At 35.6% G+C, this 24,688-nt stretch overlaps 1 protein-coding gene across 1 annotated transcript in view; it reads left to right on the plus strand.

Annotated features, from left to right (window-relative positions):
- Positions 1-20,208, plus strand: part of RYR2 (ryanodine receptor 2) — a 377,267-nt gene extending 357,059 nt beyond the window's left edge. Inside the window, exons 93-104 of the mRNA XM_054162288.1 lie at positions 248-466; positions 1,996-2,126; positions 2,746-2,788; positions 4,391-4,524; positions 8,739-8,799; positions 10,108-10,254; positions 11,470-11,604; positions 12,837-12,993; positions 14,794-14,858; positions 16,727-16,827; positions 18,422-18,473; positions 19,892-20,208. Of these exons, the coding sequence (XP_054018263.1) occupies positions 248-466; positions 1,996-2,126; positions 2,746-2,788; positions 4,391-4,524; positions 8,739-8,799; positions 10,108-10,254; positions 11,470-11,604; positions 12,837-12,993; positions 14,794-14,858; positions 16,727-16,827; positions 18,422-18,473; positions 19,892-19,987 (1,341 nt within the window). The 3' untranslated portion in view covers positions 19,988-20,208. The remainder of the gene's footprint in view (positions 1-247; positions 467-1,995; positions 2,127-2,745; positions 2,789-4,390; positions 4,525-8,738; positions 8,800-10,107; positions 10,255-11,469; positions 11,605-12,836; positions 12,994-14,793; positions 14,859-16,726; positions 16,828-18,421; positions 18,474-19,891) is intronic.
- The last annotated feature ends 4,480 nt before the right edge of the window (positions 20,209-24,688 follow it).

Below are 24,688 nucleotides of genomic sequence, written 5' to 3' on the forward strand. Positions count from 1 at the left end.
CCAAGTTTGCTACCAGGGACAGAGAGTGAAAAAGGGAAGAAAGTATATGCTATCACTGATTGGTGTAACAAAATGAAGGGGTCTCTGTGAGATATTCTCTGTGGGCAGTTTTATGCAAAAAATTCTTTCCTCACAATTATTTCTTCCTTAGTATCATTGTTGTCAGTTACACTACTTAGCTTGTAGTAGTGTAAAGATCCTGTCAAAGAAATGCAGCTGCAATATTAAGATTAAATGATTTAAACAGGTCTCCACCTCTGCTGTAACAGAAGAAAAAGAAGTTCCTGTGCTATCTGCTGGTGAAGATGCCAAGGTGAACAGCCTGGAAAGTGATGATGAGAGAGTCATTGCAGTGCATTATGTCCTGCAAGAAAGCAGTGGCTACATGGAGCCCACACTGCGTATCTTGGCCATCCTACACACAGTCATCTCGTTCTTCTGCATCATAGGGTATTACTGTTTGAAAGTAAGAAAAAATGATTCTTGCTTATTCTTCTGGCTCTCAACTTTTTTTATCCACTGAGCAGTATAAGTTGGAACAAAGTCACAGCATCTTTCCTTAAGCAGGTTCAGGGACCATGTAAAGAAGCACTGTTCTGTTAGAGAAACACACACAGAAATTACAGGTTGTTTTTGAAACTATATTTATTCTCTGGGTAGAAGGGAAAGACATTATTGTTATTATTTGCCTTAATGAATTGCCTTTTTTCCAATTCTGAAACCCTGAAGAAATGGCCAATTATGGCTTCAGTCTCTGTGTCTGGAGATATACTGCTTTCAAAATAAGAAATCTTCCTAAGTCCTATGTCTGCTGCTGGAGATTGTTCTACTTGAAATCCACTATATTTTTCCCAATTAGCTGTCTGAAAATAAGATAGGAACTATGGTTATTGTATCTAATAAAACCATCACCATCATTGGAGGTGTTTAGGAGGAGGCTTGATAGGGTGCTTGGTTGCATGGTTTAGTTGATTAAGTGGGTTGGATAATAGGTTGGACACGATGATCTTGAAGGTCTCTTCCAACCTATTCTATTCTATTCTATTCTATTCTAGTCTAGTCTAGTCTAGTCTAGTCTAGTCTGTTCTGTTCTGTTCTGTTCTATTCTATCGTGTTGCTTGAGTGTTACTATTATTATTTCAGCATACTAATGTCCAGTCTTGACTAATAATGCAGTCAGAGTGACTAATGCAGGGTGTGAATTTTTGGGGGCATGTGAAATAATTCCAGGGAAGAGTAGGGTTTATTTTATGTTGATAAAACATTTCTAAGAAAAATTTGCTTTATAGAGACCATGAGTTACATCTTCCTTCTCCTAATGTACTTGTGAATGTCATCCGGATAATCAAAGAAAGTTGAGGGTAAAGTCTGATCCTTACTGCTCAGATGTCTTAACTGCTGGCAAAGAACTACAGAGCACAAGTCAAGTATATGGAATGCAAATGTGATTTAAAATTTTTTCTTTTCACTGCTTCCAGTCTTTTATTGCACTGTGCTATGAAACCACTTTGCTTTTCACTGTGAAACCTCAGAAATTCTTTAGCAAATGAAAGGCAGTCTCTAACACCTCTGAGTATCAAAATGCAATCAATCCAAAGGTGTGATCCCAAATGAGTGTATTTTGAAACTAGAATTTCTAAGCATTCAAAATTTATTTTTTCTTAAACTCTCTTTACTTGATAGTTCTAATAACTCTGCAGCACTAGGGAACTGTTTTTGCTTAAAGGATCTCGTTTCAAGGGTTTTGGCTACCTTTTTACAACTGTGTGGCACTGTCTAGTTACATGATTGCAACTGACCTGGTTCTTGTGCTTCTATACCTTCACAGTATTCCAGACAACTGTCAAGTCTTTTAATTTATTTTATTTTTTAATGCTATTTGTGCTTTGTTCAGTATTCATACTTAGTTTTTCATGACAGCCAGCTTTTCTGAATAATTTGCAGACATGTCAGTGCATTTTATGTAATTCCTGATCTTTTTTATTTCAACTGCAGGTTCCACTGGTTATTTTTAAGAGAGAAAAGGAAGTGGCAAGGAAATTGGAATTTGATGGGCTGTATATAACTGAACAACCTTCAGAAGATGATATTAAGGGACAGTGGGATAGACTTGTAATCAACACACAGTGAGTTTTTACCTAGTTTGTCTCTGGATAGTTTTGCAAAGAATTATTCCTCAATCTCCACAAAGATGTAGTTGTTCATCCAGCTTGTCTGAAATAATTATGAGGGACATATTTATAGCAAGGTTATAAATAATATTACAGACATCTGTTATGTAATTTTTCACTATTACTTCTTAACCTTACTCATTTCCAGGTTTTTGCTTTAAAATTATTTCTGTTCCATAAAAGAAAAAAAAATTCTTTTGGCAAGCAGGGTGATGAATGCTTCCTGCAGTCAGTTTGAGAGTGAACTGTAGTTTGGATCATTTAGTGTCTCTTGAAGGCTGTCCTTCAGGAGTATATTTTAAGTCCTGACTACCCAGTGAGACTGTGTGATCCAACTGCTTTAGAACCCTATCCGCAGTTACCACCTCAGCTGCTCTTTCCCAGCCACATTAGCATGGTAGGCTGAATGCCATTTGGCAACTTTCATTCAAGTACCACTAAAATTACTAACTGGTGAGAGCAACAAATTACCTCTTAGAAACAAAATCAGTTTGTAATTTTAATGATGTCTTAGTAACTACTGCACCTTCTCATGACTGTCTAAAATGTAATGTTCTTCATCTGTGATTCTCAGGTCTTTTCCAAATAACTATTGGGACAAATTTGTGAAAAGAAAGGTAAATCTTATTTTTAAATATATATATATATATATATATATATATATATATGAAATTAAGTTTTAATGCATGGTGATTTTTGTGTTTGAAGAAATATGGGCTATATTTCTTTGAAATAAAACTTTGGTTTCAGTGTAAATTTTCATATTTGCCGTTTTACAATGCTCATAATTCTGTGTTTACCTCCTGTTTACAATTATTTTTCTGTGGTTTGGGTAGTTATTCCTTCAACTTTTTTTCTACATACAGATTATTGTATAAAACAGGAACTCAAATACATTCATAAAATTATGTGAAATATTTTTCTATGTATACTGCAACATATCTAAATTGTTCTGTCTCAGAGCAGAAAATCCCTCACCCAGGGGAGGCTAAGAAAGGAATCAAGTGAGAAAATATGACAGACTGAGATGTTTAGGCACAGAGTGTAGTGAGACAGCTAGACTGACCAGCAAATCATATACATTCATCTGTCCCTTTATGTCACTTACCACTCTATTTTTCTGCACTTGTTCCTCCCAAAATTATCTAAACCCATCCCTTTTCCTACCTTGTCTTTCTCCATATAACCTAAATGCTCCTGCTTTGCCATCCTATAATGTATCCCATATTACGGGGGGGGGGGGACCAGAGTGGGTGTCCATTCTTTGAGAGACTGTAATTTGGGTTCCTGTCTGCCATTGTACCCCTGTTCTCCTCTAGGCTTGAGGAGGTGGGCCTTTAATGAGCTGAGAGCTCCCGTAATGGGCCTGAGAGTAGCTGGGCAGGTTATTCTTTGAACTCTTCCCCAACCATTGTCTCTCTGTGGTCCGTTGTTGATGTGCAGATGAGCTTTTATCACACAACCTAACAACTTATCTCTCTCAAAAATACTCCTTCATAGACTGAGACTATTGTAGTTCAACCCTTTTAAACAGATTAATTATGTTGGAAGGGGTTTTTTTGTATTTTGTTTGTTTAGTTTGGTTTGTTTTTCTTGAATATCTAGTAAAGGTCGAGTAAATGCCTTTGAGAAATCTTACTTAGATATTAGGGGGGGAAAAAATCACTGAAAGAGCAGTGAAGCATTGGAACAGGCTGCCCAGGGAGGTGGTTTAAAAGTGTTTAAAGATCATTTAGATTTGGTGCTTAGTGATATGATTTAGTGGTGAACTTGGTAGAGTAGGGTTATGGTTGGACCCGATGATCTCAAAGGTCTTTTCCAACATGAATGATTCTATGTTTAGATGTTTTGTTTTGTTTTTATTGTGATTTTTGTGTTTGGTTGGTTTGGGTGTTTTTTGTTTGGTTTGGTTTTAGGGTTTTGTTTGTTTGTTTGCTTCTCTCAGTGATGATCTTGATTCAGTTATGCTGCTTCTACTGGATTATTTTCCTCTTCCTGTTTCATTAAATGAATAAGAACATCTTATCTTTGACATCCACATCTGGCCTCTATTGAAGTGATTGTAGTTGAGCAGGAAGAAAAAAAATATTTGACTGATAAGATAGACAGATGGGGAAAAACCAGATGTAAAAGATGATGTATGCTAAGCTTCCTGTCATCAGAAATCAAAATAGCTGGTCTACCCAACTGATTCTCTTGAATGTTCCTCCTAACTTTAGGTCATGGATAAATATGGTGAGTTCTATGGCCGTGACAGGATCAGTGAGTTACTAGGAATGGACAAAGCTGCTCTTGATTTCAGTGATGCTCGAGAAAAGAAGAAACCAAAGAAGGATAGCTCCTTATCTGCTGTGTAAGCATTTGCTTCTGATTTGTTAGTGTCCTTGTTGTTTTCATTCAGATGCTTTTGTTGTTGTTTGGGGTAGTCAAAGTTTGTCATTCAGCTTTGAATTTTCTCATGGCTCTTTAATGTTTATCTCTACAGGATACATTAATTCTTAAATGGAATGATGTAGTGAATTTTTTTCATTATGTGCAACATGTATGCTTGATGCCACTGTTTTCAGTGTATGAACATTTTGTTTAGTGCACAGCTGCCTGAATGCACCACATTCCCAGGCTTTTGATAGTGTCATTACAGGTGGGCTGGAAATGCCTTTTCATAGCTCTCTCAGTTGAGCTCAGCTGTAAAGAATGGGCAAAACTGGCACTGTGTGTTCTGATTACAGAGAGACGATGAAAGAAATTTAAGTGATACTAGCCAGTAAAACCTAGGATAATTAGTCTTAATGTATTTTTATAATTTATTTTCCCTAAATTGTGTATTTACCTATCATCTGACAGACCAACATAAAAAAAAGCTCCCAGACATTCAGAGTAATTGCATTCATTTTCCTTCTTAGGGAAGGGACATCTTTAGTTTTTTAGAGCACTGCACTAATTTTTTTCCAGTTCTATATGTTCAAATAGAATATATTTTAACACATGGACTCTACAGAAAACACTACAGAGATTCTAATGTAACGGTTTATTTGTATCTTTCTTTAAAAGCAACATTTTATCAATGGGTTTACAGGGATTATATGAGGTAAGACATTGGGACCAATGGTAGATTAGAACTGCATTGAAGCAAGGGGTGATTTTATAAAGATGGATCTTTAACATCTGTGTTTTATTAAAATCCATAAAGAAACTTGGGTTTCATCTAAAAAAATTAGTCAGGTGCAGTATTAAGGCCCAAGGACTCTGTGGCATTGGAATACTAAATAATGTTATGCTATGTAGAAATACTTTACTTTCTTACCTGCTGTTTTGCTGATCCATTATAGTAAGACACATGCTTGAGTTCAGAAAAGAATACTTACTTTTATTACTTGCATTGGTTGTATAGAAAGAAAATCAAACTACTTTCCTTTCCCTCTGTGCTCATCACTGATTTTAGGGAAGGAATTTGAAACAATATTTCTGGAAATACTCTTGAAAAGGCAGACCAGAATGAAGCAGTTGGAGAAGGCTGATGAAATACTTAATTTGGAATTAGACCTGAAGAATATCAGTGTTTTGTTACATTTCTAATATCTGGTCCATGTTATATACAGTGAAAAAAATTTGCAACCTCATCCATCTTCCTGGAGCAGTCATTCTATACTTATGAGAGATGAATATGCTGTGGGAAAATAAACATCTACGACAGAAATTTACAGAACCATTTCCATAAAATTCATATGCTTCAGGAATCCATTTTTTTGCTAGTTTCAAAAATGTACACTAATGATCCTACTAAAACATAAGCATATTCCAAATTCAATATTTGAAATGTCTTTACAGTGCAATGAAGAGAAAGATAGGAAAAACACTTGACTTGAGCCCTGAATGCACCACTTTGGGGAAAAAAAAAGGAATAATAGTATGACCTCATGTAGATCCTAACTCTACTGTCTCTGCTTCTTCTTGTGATCCAGACTGAGGCCAGCCCGAATACCTTAATGTTTTTCTCAACACAGAAGGGAAATGCAGCATATAGCATTTTCATTGACAATACAAATGAACCAGGTTTTTATTCTGTCTCCTTGACCTGTAGCTGCTATTGTTTCTTTTCCTTTCCTGTGGGAAAATAACCTAGGATTTCCTTCCTTCTGTCTGTCTGCAAGGAACTAGAAGCACCCTACTTGCAAGTGACCATGCTCCTTCAGAAGCTCCTGCCCATCCCACTTAAACACTGCCTAAGAAAATCGTCAGTGCACTGTTGTATTTAAGCTCTGGAAGAGCCATTCAGCTCACAGATGCTGTCTGTAGTATTTTTAAAGTATATGTATTTAAGTTCATAAACATGTATTTAAATAGTTCACCATTTTAAAAAGTTTTGTGCCACATTATGAGGTTTTAGATTTGCTAACCTAGTAAATTGTTAGCTTTGCCTAGGTAAAACACCTAAACAAGTGAAATGGTAAAAAAGAAAACTGAAGTCTACTGAATCTTATTTAATTAGATAGCAGACTCCAGTATTCACCTTTAGTCTCTGTGCTTATTTTTGTCTTTACAGAGCATTAATAACAAAACTGTGCTCTTTCACCACATTTAAGCTTAATGTATAGTTTTGTGGAAGTTCAGTGAAGACAGAAAAGTATAATTCACTGTGAATAAGGGGTTAAAAAAAAGACCCTAAATGAGTTATTGTATCATTTAAGCATTTTCTACATAGAAGTAAAATGGATGTGTGGAAGATGTGCTGTATGTAAATTTGAGAGCAAGGGTCAAATCCTTCATAAATCAGAAAACTTCTACTACATTTCTTTTGCTTTTCCCTTTTTATTCAAGTAGCCTAATACACTTCACAGGGTAAAAAGGATTCTTAATTGAAATAGCCTGTAGACTATTTGGAGTAGAGGTCTTGATCTAAGTTAGATTTAATGCTTTTTATAATGCTAATTATAGTAGCTCTACTTTATTTACTGTTTATACTATTAAAGAGGAAGTTGACTTTTAGTTTTATGTGTAGAAATGATCTTAAGTTTTGTTTGTATTAAAAAAGAAACACTTTTGCTTGGAATTCAAGTAGGAGTTTGCTGTTTTGATGGCAAGTATTCTTTGGGAGTGTAACATTCAAATGAAACTATTAATTTGATGTGTTTAGTGTCTCTGGCTATACAAGTGAGAATTTGAGAAATCAGACCTTGATAGACTAGGGTTTAACTGTTGGTATTCTGTCTGAGACCTCAGATAATTCCATATAAACCATCTGGCACAGAACCACTATGTGCTTTTGTGTATGGCAGGTGTATAACATCTGTCATCATTGTTTCTACTTCTTTAGTTATTTTCAGAAGCTCATCTATTTCACAACACTGAAATCACTCACATTTTAAGGGTAAAATTAGGACAGATGATATTTTTAATGCTATTATTTATATTTGTTCCTTAATTGTGATCCAGGTTTAGAATTACTCTTTTTTTTTGTTGTTGTTTCAATATAATACAGATGATCCAAACATTTCCAAAAAGAGAGTAAAAAAAAGGACAAAATACAGTTACAAGCAAGAATGGTATACATCTTGTTTGCTAAGTTAGTTACGTCATGTCCCTATAGAGGAAGAAACTGCAATGTTTGAAGTAAATTAATGGGTTTTATTTTAGTGCAAAAATACAGCTAGAAGTTGAGACAATTATTTGTGTTAGAGTAAGAGGAGAATTTATACTTAAAAGGTATTAAAGAAATGCAAGGGGGAAATTTGGAGAGAATAGTTTACAATATCAGTCTGTACAACAGAATTTCTGAAGAGAGGATTGCAGCAGTAGAAGCTAACTGGCTAGTATAACAAAGCACCAAAACCTGTGTATGAAACTGGGACCCCAGACCTGGAGTTTAGCACTCCACATGTGGCCTTATCAGTACTCGATTAGAGAGGAAGGATCACCTCCCTCAACCTATTAGCAGTGGTCCTCATGAAGCACCAGGGTACCGTTAGCCTTCTTTGCATTGCTGGTTTATGCTTGACTTGCATTCTGCCAAGAACCCCAGGTCCTTTTCTGCAAAAGCTTCCAATAATATAAATTTTTCTTTCATTCATATTTGTTCCTAATATCAATGGGAAAAGCAAAGGACAGAACCTCTGAGATTCATTTCACTTCACTGTCTCTCTTTGTCATCTACTTGTGTCACCCAAGGTATGCTCTCATGGTAAAAAAATGGCATTTTGGGTGCAAAGTCTCTAATCTTTTTTGACATCTATTTAGACTTAGATGGGTCACATTCAAATAAATATCAATACTTTTTTTTCTGCATGGATGATAAAGACAGTTTATTTCACTTGTATATATATATAACATTGTAGACTTTGATCAGCATTCGGCCTGATGAATCCAAACCAGTATGTATTTTTTTTGGACAGGTCCATTCCAGGTTAAAAGTGTGTATTACTACAAGGTTCTGATGTATTTCAGCATTTGGAGAAGTAGATCAGCTGTTGTCTCCTGTGTCTCTGTGACAGTATGCTTCCTACAGATTGTGTTGCTTATTTTCCTATTCTGTCCTGATATAAAATGCAATGTATTTATTTATCTTTACAGGCTAAATTCCATTGATGTTAAGTATCAGATGTGGAAATTAGGAGTTGTTTTCACCGATAATGTAAGTTATCAGATTTTATTATTTTTTTAAATATATATATTTATATCCTTGCAAAGGGAAGCATGAAATACTATAGAAGCTCAGTCAGTTCCCACCCTGATTATGATATGCTTCATTCAGGAGCAATAAGAAATGAGATTCCCACTGTCCCTACCTATTATCCAGCGAAACCACAGCCAAGGGAATGGGCTTGGCAGAATCAGCGGGGAAAGAAGACCCTGTTGAGCTTGACTCTAGTCTGGCGCTGTGAAGAGACATGAGATGTGTAGAGGTGTAGAATAAGAAAGTGCTACTCTGTAGAATTAGGAAACAGACTATGTGTGTGGTAATTGTTCATAAACTTTATAAATACTTGAATATTCCCACACAGTCATAATGGTGTAGTCAGTGTATGTGTAATTGTTAAAATATGTCACTGAAGTTGATATAGTATATGACACAGAAAGAAGGTGGGTTTTAATAACTTTTGAAAATAAAATGTCTTTTAAAAGCAACACTTAAACAATATTCACTGTTAAAATACCTTGTAGTTTAAGAAGTAACTCATCGTACAGTTAAGAGTCTTGTGATTATCACTGGCTGACTGGAAAAACCAGCTGGGGAACAAACAATTTTGGAACTACAACCGCCAGAGCATGATATCTGACTTTAGATAGGAAGAGTGAAGCAGGTCTGCAGAAAGCATCATCTGTAAAGGGTTAGATTTTATTAAAGATCAAGAGTTTTTTCTGAAGGGAGTGACTATAATTTCTCATATAAATAAGTTTGTGTCTTGAAGCCCAAGAAAAATCAAATGATAGATGAAAAGATGAAATTAGCATTTGCAGCAATAGTTAGTAAAATACTTAAACATGTAAATAGTAGTTTAAGTGATTTGAATTAATCATAAAATTACTTTTATTGCTTTCAGAGACCTTTAACTTGGCGTTAACCACCTTAAGTCTTTAATATTTTTAAGTAATTATTTAGAATTTCCTAAAGAAAAATTATTTACATCAGAAAAACTTTTTGACATTAAAAACATTAACAAACAAGGATTTAGCAATTTCAAAGGTAGTTTTCACAAACTGAAATTTAGAATATGTCAGTTTTGACCATATCTTGTGAAATCTGTGTTTGCTGATTTCATATTTTTGTGCAAAGAGAACTTTAACAATCAAACCAGCAAATTCTATGTAAAAAACCAAAATGTTTTCTACATAAAGGAAAGCATATTCACGCAATGTATGCCTTTCTTTAGTGTTTTGAATTAAGTTGGAGATAATAGCCATGAGTTTTATTTTGTGATGTACTTATTTTTTCTGTTAGTCTTTCCTTTACCTAGCGTGGTACATGACCATGTCAGTCCTTGGCCATTACAACAATTTTTTCTTTGCTGCTCATCTCCTTGACATTGCAATGGGATTCAAAACCTTACGAACTATCCTGTCATCAGTGACCCACAATGGCAAACAGGTATCCACTGTCATCTCTTTTCAGGTTTTATACTTAAGGGCTACACAGGAAAGATCACTTCATAACTTAATTCAGCAGCTCTGTAGATTGACGACAGAATTGAACTTTCACTGTAGGATTTAGAGCGTGGGTTAGCAGGGAATCTTGCAAATAGAATTTGTAAGCATAAGGAAACAGGAGTACAATGCATGATAATCGCTGTCTGTTGCATGAAACTGTTTCATAAAGTTGCTGGGGGTTTATGTGGATTTTTTTGAGATTCATCTAAAGAAAGGTGCAGTTGAGACCCAGTTACTCTTTGTATGAGAGGACTATTTGAGAAATTCAGCTCTTTGATGAGAAATCATTTCTTTAGTCACAAACTGAGTTTAATTTATGGAACAAATACTGCATCTTTGCAAGTCGCAGAAATCAATGTAATGCATAATGAATTTTTAAAATTCTTAATTCTAATTTCTTAAAAGAACAAAAAAGCAATATAGCAAATCTGCACCTGAAATAAAAGTTAATGAAGTATTCTACCTTTTAAAAAATATCCCTGAAGTTTTATCTATGAAATAAGAGGGCATTATTTATGATAAAGAAGCTTTCAGGTCTGGCAGTTTTGCAAGTAAAATACCAATGTGCAGAATATTGCAATTCACTTACAACTACTTTCCAGAAAGGTCAAGGAAAATTTTCAGTGGTGCTGCAGTTGAGCAGCAGGATACTTTTACTATTTCTCTGTGGTAGATATTAAAATACTAGGAACAGTTTGATTTGTGTGTGATTTCACAGATGTAAAAAGAATTGTTACAGTATTAGTACAAATACCATATTTCAACTGTATAATAGGTGACATTAAATAACAGTGTTATTACTATTACATAATAAACTTTAAGATTTCTTTGGTATGATCATGCGAGTTTTATACGATGCTACTGAAGTGTTTGACTTTGTATGAATCCATTGGATTTTATAAATTTTGTCTTTGTTTCTGAAACCTATTTTTTCCTTCCAAAGGAAAGAAGCGAAATGCACAATCTTTACATGAAAATAAGCCATGTATTATCAAATATTACAAAGATATGTAAAGAGAGAGAGAAAAAGTAAAGGAAGTTTTCTTTCTGATAGTACATACAGATTATTATTGCTTTCCTTCTCTATTTGCAATGAAAACTGTGTAATGCAATTCCATGGTGCTGTTGTATCCACTTCTATAATTTTGTTTTCCAGCTTGTGCTAACAGTGGGATTACTGGCAGTAGTCGTATACTTGTATACAGTAGTGGCATTCAATTTTTTCCGTAAGTTCTACAACAAGAGTGAAGATGGTGACATGCCAGACATGAAATGTGATGATATGCTGACAGTAAGTTTTATTTTGCTTTCTACAGTTTTTTCTTGAACTTGTTTCTGTTTATGTCATTAGCCAGCAATACAGAAGTTACGCAGTTTCCTTCCTTATGAGGTTGTAACAACCTGACTGGGTAAATCCCAGAGCAATTTTGATCTCATAGTGGACTCTTTGCAACAGGATTTGGACTGGAGTCTGAAATTAATATAACACAGAAAAATGAGTATAAGTAAAAATAATGTGATATGCTATAAAATCAGGGTTATCTTTTGTAAAAGTAATAAGATTTGTTTTATTCTCTGTAGAATAAATAGAAAATAACTTCTAAAACTTAACACAACATTTACTCATTAAGTAAATGATTGACTTTCAATACTGAAATAAAGACTAGCTCTAAAAATGGTTAGGTTTTTTTTCAGCCACTGGTCACTGAGCATCATATGCTACTATATCAATTTCTTATAAGGGATTTTGGAGGTGTGCTAAAAACAAAAGAATGGATTGGTTAGGTTAAAAGTTTTATGATTTGGTTTTAGGAGTTATCATCATCACTACATTTTGATAGTGCATGAGAAACCTGGACCTGTAGTTTGCAAAGCTACGTAAAGGAAAAGAAACAATCCTGTTCTTCAGACCTGTGAGAGTGATATTGTAATCTTACATTAAATTGCAACATGATAAACTGAATTTTTGCATTGTCAGAATCCCTCATAATTGTACTGAGAGGCCTCTTATACTTTTCACATTGTAATTTCACAGTATTGGACTCAAGGTTTTTCTGTCATTAGCCTGTCCTTTGCATAAGCATTCTCAATGGGGTTTTGATTGGGTCTGTTGGATTTTGGTTTTTAATTTTTATTTGAAACACCAAAGACGGGGAAGTCATCAACTTTTGAGCTAGGAAAATGGAAAAGGAGATTACTACAGCAGTAGTTCGCACAGTACTTGAACAATTGTATGTGAATCATGGTGCACTGCTGAGCTTAAAGTAGTTGAACATTTGATCATCATTTTGAGCTGCAACATAATGACAGAACGTGAAATACTGCAGCTTGAGCTGTGCAGCATCATTTCACTTCCCTATGAAATATGCATAACCTCAAAGAAAAAGAACCTGCTAGAAGCAAATGACATAGTGTGGTTGCTAGAGAATAAACCAGTTATGCCAATTACTGAATTGGCAACAGTGGATATTTTTACATTTAACTGCAAACAAAATTTCTATGCCTTTGTTTTGTGTTTTCTAGTGCTACATGTTTCACATGTATGTTGGAGTACGTGCAGGTGGAGGCATTGGTGATGAAATAGAGGATCCAGCAGGAGATGAATATGAAATCTATCGGATCATCTTTGACATCACTTTCTTCTTCTTTGTGATTGTCATCCTGCTTGCAATTATTCAAGGTATATGTTTGTAACCCATGGTGAGACTGAAAGCATTATTAAGCTGCATAAAGGTCTGAGTGCTACAGTAATTATGCACCTAAGATTCAATCTGGACGCTGAGACAGATTGTGAAGCACAGATTTGTATAGTAAATCACCCGCAGCTGTTTTTTATCTGCATGCTGTTCTTTCTAGTCTCTCAGTAGGCTCTAACTGGATCAGAATCAAAAAGTTCTTTGCTGTGAGAATACTGATGTCACTACAGTTTCTGTCATCTTATCTTCCTTTCTAAAAAGCCTCCTGTAAATGATCTGAAAGAGAAGTGATTAGTAATCTTGTGGCATACCTTAAAATTGTCTTTCAACGTAACCCACACTTTGTGAGCCTATGTGGACAAAATCAGTGGCGGGTGCTGTCACTTTTCCCACTGCCAGCATCTGATGTTCTTGACTGCCTGACAAATCTTCAGATTAACGGTAGCGGTGTGAAAATTGGAACACAGATTTAAGAGGATTAATCTTTTCTTCTGTAAAACCTTCTGTTTGTTCTGATGCTTGCTTATTTGAACAATGTCACAGAGTAAAGAAAGGTACTTGATAGGAAACAACTTTAGTCTATCCTGGTTAATGACAAATTCCAAATGACCTGCTGTTAGCCTAGCTTCTGAATTTGTGTGAAACAATTTGACTGATAGTCTGGCTCAATGTTATAATCTGGATAGTGGATACTGAATTTTGGGAAGTCAGGATTTTTATTCTCTTACGTTTGTATTAATGATGTTTAGAGTCAAGCCCTGTCTGTTTTCACATAATACTATCGAAATATTGTCAATAATGCCCAGATCACCATCAACTAATGTTTGCACGAGTTAACAGAAATATATTCTTGATTTTTGAGAACTGTGTAATGAATTTTACTAGGCCCAGTTGATGTTACAAAAAGTGTTACCTTATGGCTTTCTGTCTGCCAGCTTGTGGTGATTTTGACACCAGTAAGGATGCTTTATCCCTTCCCACAAGGTGCCTCAGAGCCAGTGGTAAATTGTTTATAACTTTTATGCAAGCAACAAGTTTTTGAAGGGTCTTCAGGAGGGTGCTAAATTTTTTATTGCCTGAGGTGGCAGATCTTGTATTATTTGTTTCTTCAGTTTGTGGGCAGCAGAAGATTAGAGACCTTAGCTGTCAAGCTTTGAGTATAATTGTCATCTGATATTCATCAGTTTTATAGCACTGTAGTGTCAATAATGATTGCAGAGTTAGTCTTGTTTGTTTTGGTGTAAATAAAGGGAGAATCATAAAGAATTTATACTCTTAACTGTAGATCCTGTGAAGGTTTTTCTACTTTCTGTATGTCAGTGAAGTGACAACTCCAGAGCTCTGACAGTGGAACCTTGTTCTACATGTCAACCATAATGAGAGAGGATAAACAGAGTTCTGGGCCCCTTTTAATCCCTGAACTCTGTTAAATGTACAATAATATTCATTCTATAGTAAAACCTTCATCACTGTAAAACCATGTGTGTTTTCATGTACTGAATCCAGATTAGAGGACTGTGAATAAAACAGAAGTCTGCTTGTCCTTTTTTTATAATTCCAGATGGTACTGCCAGCCATGTTACTGGTAGCCTTTTTTTTTACTTGCTCATTTTTCCTTATGTATTGAGTTGGTTTTATAGTCTTTGGAATGCATATTGGCTTCTATTGTTTCTGCACAAGATTCTCATTTAATATTCTTTGTCAGAGTTATCCTTGCATTTCTGAATATTCTTTGTCACAATTCTGTTCTTGAACATGAACTATCATTTTAACTTAAACCCTAGGTTTAATTATTGATGCTTTTGGTGAATTAAGAGATCAGCAAGAGCAAGTTAAGGAAGACATGGAGGTAAGAACATCCAGTAGCTGAACTGTACCTTATTTTCAAGTTTCGTAAGTATCTGTTTCCAATCAAAATGCGGTCTAGCTGGTGAATAGCTTTTTTAACTAAGGGGAAAATACAGTTCTGTGGACAGTTCAATATCGTACAATGTCCCAGATGATGATCTGGTTTCACATCTCAGTTCATTAGAGGGAAATAATAAATGAGATTTTTTTTGTATCTATTAAAATATAAGAAATTACATAAATGGTTCTGTTAGTACCCAATAAAATTCTCTTTAGACAATTTTAGCAAAACTGCTAGCAGCAGGATTCTGAATAGCATTTACCACTCTTTGCTGCCTTCTGTGAAAGAGGTGTGCTGTACTTTAACAGGTGCTAGCTACCACCTTGCAAGTCTCTTTCTATGTGACACAAACCCAGGTTGCCTAAATTGATACTCTGCTCTAAGCATAGTTTGCATTTGTTTGTCAATTCCTAATACGGATTTTTTAGTACTTCCAGATGCAGTGTGGCGAGATTTTTCTGTCATTGATAGCAAAAATTCAGAAAGAAACTCTGACAGCCAATTTTTTAATGATTTTTTTAGCCTAATTTCTGTATCTTCATTTTTGTAAACAAGAAAACTCTTGGTAGGTTGCTGTGTATTATAATGAATTACATGTCTGTGGCTACATAAGTTTTTTTTATCTTTAGAGTAGAGGTCTCTAACACAGGGTTGTTAACACTGTCATGGTCACAGTTATCTCAGGTGTGATGTTCTGTCATGGAGGCACCCACAAAACAGACAGCAACAACCACCTGAAAGCTGTGGATTTGTTGTAATTAATCTGTTCTCGTTCCAACACAAATTGCAGATTTGCATGTCAGGTGGGACAACTAATTAAACCATTTGGAGAGATGAATCAGAATGTGCACACACTTACTCAGAATAGGAAAATCTCCCCACGGGTACTCAGGATATATACGTATACCACTCACCAAGGTGGGGCAGGGACTGCTTTGATGAGGTCCCAGGCTAAGGGGAGAAGAGCTGACTGCGGGGCTGCTTCTGTGTGAAGAGAGCCCCCGATCTCCATAGCAGAACTCCAGTCATACCCTGCAATTTGTTGTGCTGTGGTCGATTTCTTAATTAGTCAGAGGGCCGTGTTCTCCAAGGAACTGAAGGACTTCTGGGTCTGGAGGCACGAGCTAATATCCGTGGGGCATTAAGCTGATCTTTATCAGCTCCCAGCAGGCCTTGGTCCATTGTGCAGGATCTTTCAGGACCTTGCATTTGGTGTTGGGGGGGGGAGGCTGGGGTGGCAGTCTTATCTGCCACATGTTCTTTGGTTAATCTGTATATGAAAATACCCTGTACTTGATGTTTTTCTATACTTGCGTTCAAGTATGACTATAAAAACTCAGATAGACTTTGCAAACCTACTGTGTTTTGTAATGTAAACTTTGAGCATTTTCAGTTTCAGCTGGACAAACAACATGCATTGAGGTAAACATTGCCATATGTTACAGCGAATACTACTTATTGTGTTAAAGAAGAAAACAAAAACACACAACAGCTTTGACTGTTGTTTGCCATTCTTTCTCCTGATATCTGTTCCTTTACAGAGGGAAAAGATTGTTGGTTCTGTTTTGTTTTGTTTTGTTTTGTTTTAAAACAGTAGGAATCTATTCAGACGGCAGTCAAACTTCTGTTCAAGTGTTTTGACTGAAGTTTCCAGTCTCAATCATTAAAAGAAAAGCCTTTTTTTCCCCCCAGCACATATTTATCCATAATACATTGCCATTTTCAAGAAAATGATTACATTTTTATTGGCCTTTTCTCAAAATGAGTTATGTTTATATATAGTAATGAAGTGCTCTTCTTTCTTTTAGACAAAGTGCTTTATCTGTGGAATAGGAAATGACTACTTTGATACAGTGCCCCATGGCTTTGAAACACACACACTACAGGAGCACAATTTGGCCAATTACTTGTGAGTACAGTAAAAATTGCTAACCCTTGTTGCCTCTCCAAGTACCTGCTTAACTCTCTTGCATAAGTAAGAGGCAGTACTGTTGGGCTTTGATGTGCACTTAGGCTGTCTGAATATATAATTCTGTGGGGATGGGAGCAAGGAATGAACAAACTTCATTACCTTGTTTCCAGCTTGGTTGAGACACGCCAATTTTGTGTGATCTAGGAAATGGAAACCAGGAACTTAGTATGTAGGTGTGGAGGCACTGTAAAATAGAACAAGTTGTGTAAGGTACAGAAGTATGGCCTGGCCTGCAGATTGATTAAGAGAGTGCACAAGCAAAGGAGTAAAGCAAAAGAAGGAAAAATACTGGACAGAGTTTTTGAGTGGAGTGTGGATTCTGGTTAAGAGAGCCTGAGACAAAGGGAAGTAGGGAAACTGGAGAAGAAGCCAAAGAGGGGAGGGATCAGACCAAGGGCATCAGGTCCACCTTTGGAAAGTCTAGGCAGAGCATCAGTAAACACTGAAGTTAATATTTTTAAATCTGGAAATAAAATAATTTCTTAGAATACACAGAATACATAGAATAAACCAGGTTGGAAGAGACCTTCAAGATCATCGCGTCCAACACATCAACCAATCCAACACCACCCAAACAACTAACCCACGACACCAAGCACCCCATCAAGTCTTCTCCTGAAAACCTCCAGTGATGGCGACTCCACCACCTCCCCAGGCAGCCCATTCCAATGTGCAATCACTCTTTCTGTATAGAACTTTTTCCCAACATCTAGCCTGAACCTCCCCTGGCGCAGCCTGAGACTGTGTCTTAGGTCAACAATCACTGCATCATACTTGTCCTCTCCTATCAAATCCAGTAGTAAGGTGTATTTTATACTCGCACTGTCATCCTTAATATCCATGAGGCAATGGGTGTATCGTGACTTTGTGTCTGTAAACTACTACTGTATGTGCACAAAAAGAATAAAACTGTGAAGTCAAATGTCCCTATAAAGAACTTCCATTTGAAAAGCAGGTTGTGCAAGCAAATTAAATTGCAAGCACCATCAAGTCAGATTTTGTTCCTGCTTACACATCAGTGGCATACAATAGTATAAATTAGAGGGTTTTTTCCTGCTCTTGATGATCGTGAGTTACATGCGCTACTAAAATATCCCTAACCTGTAATTTCAAGAAGAGAAATCTCTCAATTGTCAGAATTTCTTAGTTGCTGTGAAGAGAGGAAAACATAAAAAGCTCCAAAAAATGTTCTTATTCTGCTTCCAAGTTGGTGTTTGTGGGCAAGAAAATGTCTATTGCAATTTTCAGATTAGAAAGTTTAGAAAATGTTAATTTAAACTGAGTTACCATTTTTTGTAAATGAAACAATATCTTGCATTTTAGCATATTATTTATTGAACAAGGAGTGAATGTCAACAGTGCCAGGAAAGAATATTTAATATGTCTGCAAGTATTATCATAAATAGAACTCTGGAACTTGTAAGTCCATAAATAACATTATCACTGTACATGCTGAAAAATATCCACCCCTCTGTGGGTTGCCTTATGTTTCCAAATACTCTCTTCATGATAGCTTTATTTTTACTTGTAGGTTTTTTCTGATGTATCTTATTAACAAAGATGAAACAGAGCACACAGGACAGGTAGGTTGAATAAGTCTATGACTGTCAACAGTTATTAAATAAGACTGATTCTAAAATAAGAAAACCTTCAAGCTTGGTAAAACTAAGTAATCTAATCAGTACGGTATGTAACTTAATTCTCATTTTTCTAAACAATTCTTAGGACTGTTAGATTGATTATCAATTCTATAGTACTTCCTATTCCTATTTTGCTATTTGAGCTGTTATTCTTAAATGATTACTTTCACAAAATATAAATACAGACTATAAACAAAACCAATGAGAAACAGAACATCCCATGAAAGCAACACTTAATTTTTTCCTGTTAATTCTTCCTTAATAGTCTTACTTAATTTCATTTAATTGTCATTGTTATCTATATATATAATCTTCTGTATCTACATTCCTAGATAAATCCATATGAAAGAGCTTGTGCATGTAATTTAAAACATATATTTAAAAACTTATATTAAAAAGCTTCTCTCACTGAAACCTCTCACTGTACATGTATTAAAAAGCTTCTCTGACTGAAACCTGTGAGAAATGTTTTCCATGGAAGTTACTTCTTTGCTGTTCTTTAAAACTTCTGGTGCTTTCTTCAAATTCTTTAAGTATACTTAAAGTCAGTAAAAGATGGTGTTAGATTTAGACAACTTTTATTTCTCTAGTGACAGCCTTGCAGCTGATTAAGAAAATATGCCTGTGTTGCAGACCAGAAAACAATGAAAGCATTATACATATAGCCCTACAGATTTGGATCAGAGGAATAATTTGCTACAAATCTATGTAGCTTATGCATTTTGAACTATCATATATGTACTGAGCAATTATAATAATTGTAATAATCTTCTTTGCAAAATTTTCCCAGTCTTGTTCAATATCAGATTTTATGTGTTTGCTTTGTGATTTTTGAACATCCATTTGTCAATTGAGAATTTCATATTAAAAGAGATTTATTTTTTAATTCTTTTTAATTTTCAGTTTCATTTTCCTCGGTATAAGGTGTGTCCTACTATATTCACTAAAGCCAGGTTTCTACAAACCATTTTGTTTTGATACTGGCACTTCATACTACATAACTTCTATTTTCTATGTCAGAAAATATTATGCTTGGCCTGGTATTTGTCTTGCTACTATCTTTAATTGAGTTTTACAGTGCTCATGTATGTACAATAAGAACTAAACTACCTGGTCCTCTTAACATGTGTTTCTCTAGCATGTTTAGACCAGGTCACAAAAATCTGAAAGCTGCTCTAAAATGATCAAAATAATTAACGTGATTTTGTAGGTTGATATGCAACAACCTGATGTGCACAAGAATCATAAAAGTGGAACAGTATATAGGTAAAAGGCGGGGGGAGGGGAGATAAGTAAATCACGGTTGGTGTTTTTTCAGTGTATCAAGGTAAAGTATTTACATTGTCTTGTCTTTCTTTCAGGAATCCTATGTATGGAAAATGTATCAAGAACGGTGCTGGGAGTTTTTTCCTGCTGGTGATTGCTTCCGAAAACAATATGAAGACCAGCTCAACTAAGCAGAGATGAGGATTTCCAGGCAAAAATACATCCCTGTGTTTCCCAGCTCTTCTGGGAATGTCTATAACAGGTTTCTTAAATTCCCAAACCTGTGTGCTTTTTGGAGCACCAAATCTCTGTTTTTAATGGCCTAACTGCTCTTTCATTTTCATGTGTATTTGCTTTGAGAACACTGGAGTAAAGAACAATGAAAAGTAACAGCAACTCTGGAAAACGTACCATGCAAAAGATATCCCTATACATAACATGCACACATAAGAAGAGACTTGAGACAGCTTATTTGTGAAACTGCCAGATGATGTCCTTGTCTATAAGATCACACATGGGGTGACATGGTAGCAACACTCACTCAATCTGTTTATTTCATCATCCTGAAAGGAACTATATGTAATTTGCATAGCACTGTAAAAGATTGTTGTGGACACTAAGTTCTGGGAAATAGTGCCTTACTATATGTGGGTTGACCTATGCAGAAGATGAGTGCATGATGACACCATTTTTTTTCCTTTGTCTTCCCCTTCTTCAAAGTTAATATTTATTTTGTGGTTTGGGTTCTTTTGGGAGGAAGTGATTTGATTGTGCACATTTTTTTAATATGACTGGAGTGTCTCAGGACAAGTTTAGGTTATTGTCATAAAGTTCGTTTCACATTTACCTTCCTCTTTAGCTTTTGCTCTTATTTTGGTAATGCTCTTATACAACACTGCAACTTTATGAAATCTTTGTATGAAAACAAGACAGCTGCAAAAACACTTTAACAAGAAATGTTTCATTGCATGTTTATTATGCAAGTTTAAAACAATTTACAAAAGCCAACCTTCAGAAGCAAGTTGATCAACTTGAAAAACATTCACAATAATTATATCCATAGTAATAAAGTGTTGTGGGCTTTATTGTACATCTGGAACAAATATCATCAGCTAACAATGTATATGTTATGAATTTGACAGTAGTTTTGGTTTCTTTTCTTTTACTTTTCATTTCTGCCACCTGTGATCAATAGTGGAGCTGAAGATTTTCTTGTTAAATTATTTTTTAAAAGCAAAGCTGAAGCAATATCCATTCAGGGACTTCATCAGTTGCATCATGAAACATCAATGATGTGTACATCACTCCATTTTGAGTCCTTTTCAATTGTAATGCCAGTCTTTACAAATAAAAAGAGAAATTCAGAATGGAATCAAGCTGGTTTTGTTAGCATTTGAGGTCTTTGTTATGAAGTGTTTTTATTAATCTCTGAATTAATTGCTCCCACTTCAAAACCGGATTAAGCTTACTGTTTCCATAATGAAAGCTTTTGGGTTTGTTTGAGGTTTTATTTGTCCTGGATGTTTTGCTGTTCTGTTGCTCCACCTCGTTTTTTCACAGGCTGCTGTTTTGTCATAAAATAAATTGGCTGCATTGATATGCAGTTACATCTAAGAAAAAATACAATTAGAGGAATAGTATTTTTTAAATATTCATTCAGTATTCTTAAAAGCCAGGCTTTCAGTCCAGCAGATTGTCAATATTGCCGCTCTGAGATTGGGATCTGGATGAGGATTCTGGTGAAATGATCTCAAATTCTACAATAGTTGAAGCCAGAGGCGGGGCAGGCTGATAATGGTAGGAGACTCAGGTACAGCAGCTACAACTTGTTAATTGGGTTTTAAGTCACCTCCACCCAGTCTGGAATAATCATCCAGCTTTTTTCCCTCCCTATTTCATACAGTCTGGAGATTGCAATGATGTTTCTTTTTGTGTGTACAACACGAGAACACTATTTTGGTTTCTTCACGGTTTGCTGAGAATTATGTAGTTAATGATTCTGACTGATCCCTTTGTTCTGAAAATGGATTCAACTGAACTTTGTAGACAAATAGCAGAATAAAAGTGACATTTTTCTAACCTCAAGTGTCACATAGGGCATCTTTGCTATTGAAACTAGTATGCTATTTTAACAAATACATGTGAGGCCAAACTTTAACACTAGAGTCTTTCAGGATCAGATCTAGTGATTATATGGTGAAGAAAAAGCTTTCCTTTTAAGTGTGGAAAAAAAAATTAATTTATTTAAATATAGCTTTCACAGAAGCAAGTTTCTACTCCTGAGTTTTAGTTAATGAGAAAATGCAAGATTTATATTCACTGCTGGAAAATAATAGGAACTGGCTTTGGCAGACCTTGCTGTTCCCTCTGCAATGACTGTAGACTTTCTGTTGAGTCCCTGAAACTTCCTGATTAGTTTAGTGTACAAAATTATTTTCTTTTCAAGAAAGGAAACTCACTTTGAAATTAAGAATAGGAGTACATCACAGTGGATCTGGTTTAGCTGAGCTGGAGTTAATTCTCCTTGGAGCATCTTCCTAGTCTGTGTTTTGCAGTGCTGTAGCTGGGTGTTGATAACACACCGGTGTTTTGGCTGCTGCTGAACAGAACACCCAGGCTGTGCTTTTCAAACATTTCCCTACCCCAAGGGTATGCTGAGGGGTGGGCAAGGTCTTTGGAGGGGACACAGCCAAGCCAGCTGACACAAACTGGCCAAAGGGATATTCCCTACCATATGGTATCAGCTCAGATATAAGAACTAAGTGAAAGAAGGAAGTGGGGGGATATTTCTTGATGCTGTCTGTCCCTCAGAGTAAGTGTTAAATGTAGAGCCCTGCTTCCCGGGACCGACCACTGTCTGCTGATGGGAAATAGAGATTAAGATCTCTTTGCTTTTGCTTCTACACATGGTCTTCTGCTTGTGTTTATTATTAAATTGCTCCTATCTTATTGTTGTCTTTTGTTATATTTTTCCCTCTGCCCTGTCCATCTAAGAAGGGGAGTGGTAGAGCAGCTTTGGTGGGTATTTGGCCCCCAGCCGGGGCCAAACCTCCACACAGGAGACTGGTTTGTTTAAAGTATGCATTTCCTATGACTCAGATACTGTTTCTGACATTAATGTGCACTTTTAACAGGATATTATTCAGGTGGGCCACATACTATACTATGGATTTTAGTGTCCAAGTTAATACTGTTTAATTTGGATTAGTCTTAGACAAAATTGAAGAAAATTCTTAGATTTTATTAAAAACTACTGAACTTACTGTGTCAGACACAACTTTTCTGATTTTTTTTGTGTTGTGAAAGCCTCAGTAAAATATGCAATGCAATCATACAAACACAGCCTACCAATCGACACAATTCACTGCTTTAATGGTTGTATCAAAAGAAATCACCATTGACATATGTGTCATGTATGCTAGCACAACATACAGGAGCAGGTTATACGTCTCTTGAAAACAGCCATTTTAACAATTTCTTTTTTCAGCTATGTCATACTGAGACAATCATAGATAACAGAAGATAAAAAAAGGATGCTGTAATATCCTAGGCCCGATTGTTACCACAAGACCTTGTCCACTCATGTGCTATTTGAAGTTTCCATTGAATGTTTTTATTTGTAGTATCATCTTATTGTTACAGGACTCTTACCAATAGCGTTAACATTTCTTCCTATGATTTCTTTGATAGCATTCCTACCTTCTTCAGAGGCCGAATAATTCTCTTTACTGATGTGATCACCTGTAAAATATTCATAGGATGTAATATTTTCAAGGGTTTTTAATTTTATAAAGTAGAGGGTATATTGTTTAGTTGGTTGTTTTTTAATTAGCCATATCAAATATAACTGTGGTATCCAGAACATCTGCTGCAGAGAGCATGAGTGTGGGTATGCTCTTTGATTAAATATTTTTAATATTTATGTTTATAAATGTAGCACTTTCAGTCACTTTTAAGTCACAGGCACTTTTATTTGTACAGTTACTTGCTCATTTTTCAGTTTTCTTGAGCTTTCCTAAAGCCATGCTACAACACAGAGGATTGGTTGCAAATACAATTTTGAAATGTATCATCCTACAGTCACACAAGATTTGCAAGATATTTAAGTGCAAATATCCATTTGTAAGTGATTTTGGTTTTTAGGTGACTTGTTTCTTTTTCTTTTTGAAAGCCCTTTATGTGTGTTTCCTGAATTAAGGTTTTGTATATCATCTGCAATTTCTTCCATGTAGTTTTCTTCACAATTATGATTTTGTTTGGATATTTGTGTAGGTAACAGGATGCATCTCTCTTAGGTGGTAAAGAGGACCCTTCTCAGCATCCATACAGCATCGTTCTGCTGAGCTAATGATGGTCAAGAATTTGGACAATTTTTTGTCTCAGCTTGCTTTTTGAATGACACAGTCAAGGGATGATCTGCAGTTGCAAATGTTTGGCCTGTACATTTTTGTGCTGGATAGGAAGGTCTCAGCTAAAGTTCTTCTGAAAAAAAGTTTTGAAATTTCTGAATTGTAAGAGGAAAACAGCTCAAAAATCTGTGATTGCATCAAACTGAAGGTATTTGCTATCAATCCATTGTGCAAATGCTCTAGTTTGCCTGCAAGGTGTAGTAGTTGTGTTGCTTAGTAGAAATTGCTGTTTGTAGACTGAATACCCCTCCTATGTATATGTTAAACAAGGATCTTTGGAACATTGAAAGGTGACTACATATTGCTGGGTCATGCAATTTGAGATTTGAAATAGATGAAAATATTTTGATTAATTGTTCTTTACACAATGCTAGTAGGACAAAAGGAAACTGCATGAGTTGAATTAATTAAAATATTGACCCACCCATGAAACCTTTTGCCATGAAACCTTTGGTGAGCTCTGCTTCTGCACTTGCCGTTGTG

The sequence above is a fragment of the Dryobates pubescens genome, chromosome 6 (genome assembly GCF_014839835.1).
Source record: "Dryobates pubescens isolate bDryPub1 chromosome 6, bDryPub1.pri, whole genome shotgun sequence".
Classification (NCBI taxonomy): Eukaryota; Metazoa; Chordata; class Aves; order Piciformes; family Picidae; genus Dryobates; species Dryobates pubescens.